Raw genomic sequence first — 9,631 nt, forward strand, 5'->3', positions numbered from 1 at the left:
GACATAATAGGAAACATTAGCCTTGACGATTTATTTCCTTATGTTGTGGATTTTTGGACCAAAATAAATGATAGCAGCCCTATTACATGGATTTGGGGAGGATTATCGAGAAAAGAGGCAGAGAAGAAAGGACCAAAAGCAAGGAGAAGAAGGATAGGAAGAGAACTCAACTGAAGAATAAGAACTTAATAAGCATTTTTCTTCTTTTCTCTTTAGTTAGGATTAAGGAGATCCTATCTCCAAACATTTATGTTGTAAATGTTTTTTAAAGATTGAATTTGATTTAAGTATACTTGATTATCTTATTGATTTTTCTTGCAACTTTGGAATATGATCAAATTCTAAGGGATTTTATGTTTTATAATTGATACCGATAAGAGATTTTATAAAATGATATGATAACATAATTCATGGATCTACAACTTACATAGACATATGAAGTTGAATACATGTTGATAGTCATGGTCCATTAGTTCGGAAGTTAGAGGATTTCATGATTCGTTAATGCGATTGCAATTGTTAAATAATACAAAGACACTTGGTTACTGCATTTTGTTAATTAGATTAATATAGATTGACAGAATAGAGAATTCCATCATAAGAATGGAATAATAATTGAAATTTAATCATTAGAAATAATTCAGAGGTAAGTGAACCAAGATTCCTACAATTGTTTGTTTATTAATTTGATTTATATTATTTATACCATGTTTGTTAAATTTTTTTATTTGACATTCAATTTAATTTATTAATTTATTCAATTTTCATTTTAGTTACCTACATAATTGTGTTTAAGTTAAATCTGTCTAGTCAATCTTTGTGAGAACGAGACTCGTACTTCGTAGTTCGTACACTATATTATAACTTAACTCGTGCACTTGCGATTCATTCTAGCATAAAATTTTAATTTATTTATTGGGGATTTACTGTGAAAAAAAAGCTCGATCAGTAAGCCAATTTCGACCCCTCTTCCTGTTAACTTCAAGTTATCCTCCGAAATGTGTCCTAGCAATGAGAAACAAATAGGATGGAGGTGTCTCGAGTATCATATGCATCAACATTGAGAAGTTTGAAATTCGCCATGATTTGTACAAGACCGAACATTGCACAAGCAATGGAGCAGTTAGTCGGTATATGATGAATCATAGACGAGAGCATTGGAGTATGGTTAATGATACACCATGGATGAGCCCACTACCCCTGACCCATCCTTAGCCGAAATGGAAGGCAGGCCCATGATGGGTCCTCTATCCCTGGGCCCATCCCTTGCCCAAATGGAAGGCAGGCCCATGACGACCCATGTATTTCCCTATAAATACCAGGTTTGAGTGTTTAATTCATTCATTCACTATACTATTTTTCAGCAGCACCCTTATTTGCTCCCCCTTATATCCTCAGTCTCTGACTTGAGCATCGCAGGGACTACATCGGGACACCCTCTTGGCCCCCTTTTAATGGTCTTCTTCGTGATTTTAGGCAGAGGAAAAATTGAAAACCTGCATCTGGACTAGTGTCACTTGCTGGAATCGGACCCTAAATTTTCAGTGAATATTAGTTAAGATGATACTTAGATACATTAAGGGCACCTCAAATGCTGCATTATGTTTTGGATGATCGAATTTTACGCTTAGAGGCTATGTAGATTTAGATTATGCAGGTGATCTTGATTAGACAAAATATACTACTGTCTACTGGTTATGTGTTTACACTTGCAGGGGAAGCAGTAGCTGTATTTTAAATTGCAAATAGTTGTGGCATTATCTATAACGGAGGCAGAATATATGACAGCTACTCAAACTTAAAAGGAGAAAATATAGATTAAAAGGTTATTGGAGGAGATCAGAAACAAATTAGATAATGGTCCTTTATTTTGTAATATTCAGAGTACCTTGCACATCGCAAGGAGTCTGAATTTTCATTTCAAGACTAAATATATTGGAGTTCAATTTCATTTTGTGCGAGAAGTCGTAGAAGAAAAAAATGGATATTCAGAAGATCCATATAAATGATAACATAACTGATGTTGTGATCAAGCTTACGCACACTAAAAAATTTGAATGGTGTGGATTATCAAATGGTATAGCTGAAACATAAGCAACAAAGAATTGCAATATTGAAAGAATGTGTGGATATGTGTTTGATTATCAATCAAATCTCTTAGTGGGAGAAATATCGGAAAAAAAATGGTTGGTGGCAGACAAAAAATTAAATGAGGTAGGTGGCTTTGTTTTCAAATGAAGATGGAAGAAAACTACGGATACGCGATTTCACAATGACGAGGCCTCTCCTCATTCTTAGTATCACAATCTCAAGTATTCTTCTTTTGTTTTATAAGCATTCCGCTTTGAATGTTTAGTTTATAATAGTTTTGAGATGTTCTGTTATCTTATATTAAGAGAGCGTGTGCTATGTATGGAAAAAAAGTGAGATGTTGTATCATACAAAATATTATAGTGAAATCTTTTCATTTTGTCCGTGATTTTTATTCCTAATAATCTTTTGAGGGTTTTTCAAATAAATCTCGGTGTCAAATTTTATTGTTTATTTCATATTCTATTTTAAGATGCTGCATCTGAAACCAACAAACTGTAAACCAAAAAATTAACCAAAAAAAGAAAAAAGAAACAGAAATTACAGAAATTTCCAACACACCATACAATGAATCCATGTCCAAATGAACTATAATCAGAAAATTTTCGTTCATGCAACGCACATTATATGTCACAACGTATCACATTGAATCCAAACAAATGAAATCAGAAAAAAGAGAGGAACGAAAGTCAGACAAAGCAGAAACCAAAAGATTTACACGAGGATTTACCGAGACGTTAATGCATGATTTTTTACTAAGACGATAACTCCTTTCTCCAATTTATAACGATTCCATGATGTGAGAAAAGAGATGTGTTAGACTGATTTTTAGGAAAGAAATTGTTAGTTTTGCTAGGGAAAATGACATTTTTAGGATAATAATTTGATGTCATGGTGAGCCCAATTGTTAATACAATATTTTCATAATCGTGAGATAATCGAACCGGTTTACTTTAAAAAATAGTTCAGTCGGTCAGACTTTTGGTTACCGATTTACCTTAAAAAATAGTTCTGATGGTTGGACCGGAAAACCATTATATTATATAAAATAATAATATAATATAATAAATAATATATATTAAATATTTATATATAAATAATAAAAAAATATTTATCCAAGTTTAAAATATAAACAATGTAAATATAAATTATATATATTTTTAAAAAATTAAAATAAAGTCTAATATTAAAATAATATTTAATAAAGTTTAAAATTAAAATAATCATATATATAAAACCAAAAATTCTAATTTTAAATTTTAAATATAAAAAGTAATTTTTTTAAAAAAATTGCTTTTTTCAAAAAAAATTAAAATGTGTGAATCGGTCGGATTGATTCTTGACCTCTTCTGATCGATTTTGATCATCCAACCATTTTTTGACCCGTTCTGGCATATTAGAATTGTCAATTTGGATAATCATCATATTTAACTGTGGATAGATATCTTGTGAGACGATTTCAAGTATCTATTTCAATGAAATAGATCGACTTAATTCATATCTCGAACGAAAAATAATACTTAACATAAAATTTATATATTTATAAATTGAAATAAATAAAATATTTATCTCATAAAATTGATTTACGAGATTCTATTTTTAATTATTTTATTCACGTGGCCGGAAGTCGGAACTTTGTATGTATGATCTATCGAAGCAATATCTTAAAACTTGCATGTGAATTTTGCGGTATGTAAATTTTTTAAAATACCAATCATACCCTCAAAAATTATATTGCCTGGACAAACGATAAACCCTCACGGCTTCTTCCTCACTCAACAGCTCTTATACTTTCCAATATGTTTCAATCATTTTCATACGAACTTTGATTAGCATAAAATCTTGATCAAACAGGGGGAAATATTGCCGATTTAAGTGGATCAAACGCTGCTCGATTCATTCCATTTTAGTGAAGAAATTGAGAAAAGGTTGGATTTCGATTTACTTTGTCGTTTCTGCTTGAATTTTTCCTTCGCTATTTGCTGAAACTGCAAATGAAATGACTCTTAATATAACTGTAAATGGGGCTTCTGTTCTTCTCCGAAGATTTGATTTGCTTTCATATTTTATAATCACTTTAAAGTTTCAGTTTTTATATTCATTCTTTTGAGCACTGGTTTAGTTTCTGTGTTGTTGGAATGACTGATTGGTATGTAGATGATCGCCCAAGCATCTCTAACCTTTGTTGGTGTTGCTTAATTTTGAAAATTTTACTGGAGAAGTGGAAAATCTGAGAAAGTTCGTAACTTTTTTGGCACAAAGGGTGGAATCGAAATTCATTCACGAGGCGACTTTAATTTAGCTCAAATTTCAAATTTTTCTTACGATGAATATTTTTTATTCTGAGGAGCGATATCTTCGGCTGTGTCGCATCTGAATTCTCAAGGTTTTTTTTAACTCCCAAAAATATCTTTGTTGCTTTATTTGTTAAGCGAAGATCAATGCTTTGATGTTTGTTATTGATTTTTATTGTTTTACCAATTTATTTGTATTAGAAAAGATAGAGGGCAATGTCAACCACTTCTAAAATGGAAGCTAGAGTGGACAGAAATCAACAACCACAACAGCCAAAGATACAAATATATTCTACTCCAAATGATGAAATATCTGGCTTCTGGAGAGGTTCTGCCATCACTTTTCTTTTTAGTTTCAAAGAAATTTCTTGCTTGTTATAAGTGAACTTTATTCGCTAAATTGGTATTTATTTTATCAGAGAAGTATGAAAGAGATGCAAAGAAGAACTGGGATATATTTTATAAACGTCATCAAGACCGGGTTTGTTCATTTGTCCCATCTTATCCAACTAGCTGAAAAATTATGATTGTCAAAGTTCTCTTCAGGGGATATATGAGTTTTTACTATCTATTAGATTGACAAGAGGATCTTGTGGATTCAAGAAGTCAAGATGCTAGGTTTGGACAAACATTTTCTGTTTGGGGTTCTGCTAATGTGTATCATGTTTTGGATGTAAAAAAGTGGATATTGACTCAGGAAGTCGATATCAGTTGTGGCATGTTGCCAGGTTTTACTTAAGATTGACTAATCCACTTATTAGAGTTTCTAGCAGTTGCTTGATTCCTGATTTTCTTGTCTCTCCCTATATCAATTGTTTACCACTTTTAGGCATTTGGGTAAATGATGTTACTTTTTGTGTTTTCATATTCCTCAGTTCTTTAAGGATCGGCATTACCTGGACAAAGAGTGGGGACACCACTTCTCTGTAAGTAATTCAATCACGAAATTTGTAATTTTGACTTAAACCAGATTTTAATCAAATTGCTATCTTTGTAGGAAGAAGGAAGACATGTTATTTTGGAGGTATTCCACTATGCCGAGCATCGGTTGGTTAACCATTAACTTAATTTCAATTTCAGAATCCAACTCATCTCAGCCATGCCCCATGGATTGTTTGTATCACCTACAAAGATGAGCAAGATCGTGTTTTTTCATTCCCATTTTTTCTGTCTCCCCTGGTTACAATTTGTAGTTAACCTGCGTTAAAGAATTGTGATATTTAACTGCCTTTCACGTGAATTTCGTGTAAATATGGTCCTTACCACAATTGCTTTCTACTAGGTTGGTTGTGGAGCTGGAAATACTGTATTTCCTTTGCTTGCAACATACCCAGATATATTTGTGCATGCATGTGATTTCTCACCTCGTGCTGTAGATCTGGTTAAGGTTAGATTTCTTATTTAATATTTTGGGACAATGATAATGTATTTATATGTTTATGTAATTGGCTAATATCAATAATTTTTTTTATCTCTTCAGTTGTGAACATTGTGATGTCTTGAGCTTTTACTGTTATAAATGTAGCATACGAAGGTGTTTGTTGGTAACATGTTGTTTTGTCACGTATGCTATTCCAGAGGCACAGAGACTTCACAGAGGCAAGGATCAATGCATTTGTTTGTGATCTAACCATTGATGATTTATACCTGCATATATCTCCTTCATCCGTTGACATTGTGACAATGGTATGTATGAAGTTGCTATTACTTCAAACTTTTTTTTTCTATTATGGTTAACTTTATGTAGTTGTCAAATGGGTTTTTTAAATCACGTCTATTTTCTTGTACCTCGTTTGATTACAAAGAACGTTTCCTTTAACCCACTGTCTAACGTTTTAAATAGATATTTGTTTTATCTGCAGTGTCCCCAGAGAAAATGGCTCTAGTGGTACAGAATATCAAAAAAGTTCTCAAGGTCATTGTCTGAGCCACACTAACAACATATTGCTGATTTAATATGCTCTTAATTTTTTCTGATATGATTATTATTCCACATACACAGCCAAATGGTCATATATTGTTTCGTGATTATGCTACTGGTGATCTTGCTCAGGTGAGAATCTGACCAGATTAACATTAATCTTTGTGATTGTTGTGTTATGAAATGCCTGTTTCTGCATTCTGGTACCTATTTCAATTTGATTTGTGCTTATAGCTTTTAAATACTCGTAGCATAATGCAAATGAATTTAGTTTTGTTAGAGTTTCTTCCTTTAATGCATCAATTCAACTTGTACTGGTCTCGTATGTTGCAAGTCCCATCTTTTTATTTAATTTATCGTGCCAACAGGAAAGGTTCATTGGCAAGGAACAAAAGATCAGCGAAAACTTCTATGTGAGGGGTGATGGAACTGTAAGCTACCTTCATTCAGATTGAAGCTTATTGAATTGTTATGAATATATCCAGTTTTGTATGAATAGTTCCTTTTGCCAGCGAGCTTTCTACTTCTCAGTTGAGTTCTTGGAAAATCTTTTCAAAGAAAGTGGATTCAACATGAAAGAACATGTTTTGTGCTGCAAGCAAGTTGAAAATAGGTCGAGAGAGATTGTGATGAATAGGTAAATTATTTGATATTATTTTGATGAAGACTCCTCCTGCAAGGCAATATCATATTATAATGATGGCTTTTGCTGAGTTCAGTTTAAACTTAAAATGAGTAATGCTCTTACATTTACATGGAGCAAACATGTCTGTTGATGGTTCTGGGATGTGTTGTCATCTATTAAATATCACAAACCCCTTGTATTTCTTTCCTCTGCATATCTGATTTTATCATCGTCCAGGAAATGCCCGCCCTGCCTAGAATAGGAGATGGTGGTGCTTAGCTTGATGATATTTGAAATTGTGCAGCTTTACATTGTAATTCAGAAATGTACTGTTCTTAATTCAGCTATTGTAAAAGTTAGTGTACAGAAAATTTTCCTGGCAAACATGAGAAAAGAAGGGCAAAAAGTACAGCTAACAGATTATTTGCTCTCTTTATATCCTTTCGCTTCTTCCAAATGTCACTAATAGCACAATTACATTCACCCGCTCATAAGATGCCACATAAGGATTCTTTGAATTCTGTACTTATTTCATCTTGACTGTGTATGTATTCGTTTTTATAAGAAGATTGTATTTTTCCTTGCAGGCGATGGGTTCAAGCTGTATTTCAGGCAGCTTACTGTACAACTGGCAGTGCAGTGAGTCATCTACAAGGGGATAATGATAAACCGAAAGATGTTGAAAATGGGTTTGAAATTGAAATCTCCGAGGGCATGGCCATTGAAATGTTTGGTGTACCCCCTTCCAGTGAAGAGGTGATGATCACCTCACCCTTTGCTTCTCTAAACTCACTTTCGCAAACGCTTAATAACACCTGATGTACCCCGAAACCGTGGTTATTTATATCGGATTTGTTCTTTCATCTTACGAGCCTTTGCCTGAATTGCTAATCTTTTTCAGGTTGTTGATGTTGCAATAAAGGATTACAATTTCAAGATAAAACTATTTTCAAAAGAGTACCAACATACCTGCACGTCAACAGGCTTAATGCTATGGGAATCAGCTAGGTTAATGGCTTATGTACTTGCCACAAATCAAGAAATAGTCTCCGGTAAAAGGGTTTTAGAACTTGGATGTGGCTGCAGTGGAATCTGTTCAATGATTGCTGCTAGATCTGCCAACCTCGTTGTTGCCACTGATGGTGACACAAAAGCACTCGAATTCTTGACTGAAAATGTATCCTCAAACCTGGAATCACCATTTCTCGATACACTACACACAAGAAAACTAGAATGGGGTAATGAAACCGACATAGAAGCTATACGGAAACTAAACAGGAAAAAATTTGATGTTATTATTGGCACGGATGTAACATATATTCCTCAGGCTATTAATCCCCTGTTTGCTACCGCACGAGAATTGATGTCATCCAGCAGAATTATGGAACAGGATCAAAAACCAGTTTTGATTTTATGCCATGTTTTGCGCAGAATAGACGAGCTATCTTTGACTTCTGCTGCATCGGAATATGGTTTCAGATTGGTGGATAGATGGCCTGAATCAAAACCGCATGATCCATTTCAAGGTATTGTCAAGAATTGGTTTTCTGATAGCCAATATGCAGTTCCGTCTACAGCACTCAGTATCATGTATTTTAGTGTTGCAGACACCACAGATGATTGATAGCCAATATGCAATTCGTTTTAACTATTATTATTTGATGCTTCGAGTGTTTGTAAGATGCATGCTGAAGCCAATGTGTGAGTGAATTCAGGTTCCTTGGTTTTGTTCGTTTGCCCATAGAATCATTTCCTTTTTATAGTTTTGCCTTTCCTCTTAACAAGAACTCAATCGTCAAGTTAGTTAAATATTAGAGCTATTTTATGACAATTTTCTATTAGAAATTAAAAGTTTCATTTACTCAATTAGAATTAATTGGTCAATTTAAATCATCATGCAATTATACATATCATAGTGGCCAAATTAAAAGTTTTACATGGGGACATGAAAATCGGATTTGTATTTTTTTTGTGTATAATATATGGAAAAAACATAAAAAAAAATTATTTAAAATATCGCGGTGATTAAAATCATGAATAGTTTATCAAATTTTAAATTTGTTCATCACTTCAAATTATTATATAAAAATTAAAAACTCAAATGCAATATGATGATGATTGGTTTACCATTGAGTTTTCTAACATGATAATTACAAATATTCCTTATAACATTACCATTTACAATATTGTCTTTGACAATCAATCAAAACTTATTAAAAAACTGTACAAAATATTTCTCTTTTTTTTTTTGGTTTTTTTGTTTTGCTAAATTTGGCTATATTTGATGCTTTTTTTACTATCAAACTTTATCCAATAAAAATAAATAAATAAATAAATAAAACTCATAGCAGTCACGGGCTCGTCTCAATGCTGTTCTGTTCGAAAACAAAGAGCATTTACACTCCACCACAGTTAATTAAATAATAATTCATACTTATCAAATTCTTTAATTTATAGTTTAATATATAAGCAGTTAGGGTTTCATTTCCACTTCCCTCTATATGAACTCAAACGAATACTTCATTCCAACAAAAAAGCACAAGAAAGGCATAATAACCACTACTAAACCATATGATTTGTCCAAAAGTCTATAGCTCTAGTTTCCAATGTCAAAAACCAATATTGGGTACAACCAAATACTCCACACACAAATGCAACCCAAAGGAAACCATGGCAAACAGAAGCAATAGTACCATACCT

At 32.8% G+C, this 9,631-nt stretch overlaps 1 protein-coding gene across 2 annotated transcripts; it reads left to right on the top strand.

The window, feature by feature from the left end:
* The first annotated feature begins 3,811 nt into the window (after positions 1 to 3,811).
* Positions 3,812 to 8,689, top strand: LOC142524296 (uncharacterized). 2 transcript variants are annotated; one of them, XM_075628218.1, is made up of 13 exons: positions 3,812 to 4,019; positions 4,592 to 4,713; positions 4,805 to 4,866; positions 5,261 to 5,311; positions 5,383 to 5,409; positions 5,668 to 5,772; positions 5,964 to 6,071; positions 6,229 to 6,300; positions 6,388 to 6,438; positions 6,675 to 6,737; positions 6,819 to 6,943; positions 7,519 to 7,687; positions 7,833 to 8,689. In XM_075628218.1, exons 2-13 carry the CDS (start codon positions 4,602 to 4,604, stop codon positions 8,553 to 8,555), a joined length of 1,668 nt encoding a protein of 555 aa, XP_075484333.1. In that variant the 5' UTR covers positions 3,812 to 4,019; positions 4,592 to 4,601; the 3' UTR covers positions 8,556 to 8,689. The 2 variants fall into 2 exon arrangements, with proteins under 2 accessions (XP_075484333.1, XP_075484332.1); XM_075628217.1 differs by having other exon boundaries at positions 3,813 to 4,019; positions 4,587 to 4,713.
* Positions 8,690 to 9,631: the final 942 nt, after the last annotated feature.

This window comes from Primulina tabacum, chromosome 14 (assembly GCF_025594145.1).
Source record: "Primulina tabacum isolate GXHZ01 chromosome 14, ASM2559414v2, whole genome shotgun sequence".
NCBI classification, from domain to species: Eukaryota; Viridiplantae; Streptophyta; class Magnoliopsida; order Lamiales; family Gesneriaceae; genus Primulina; species Primulina tabacum.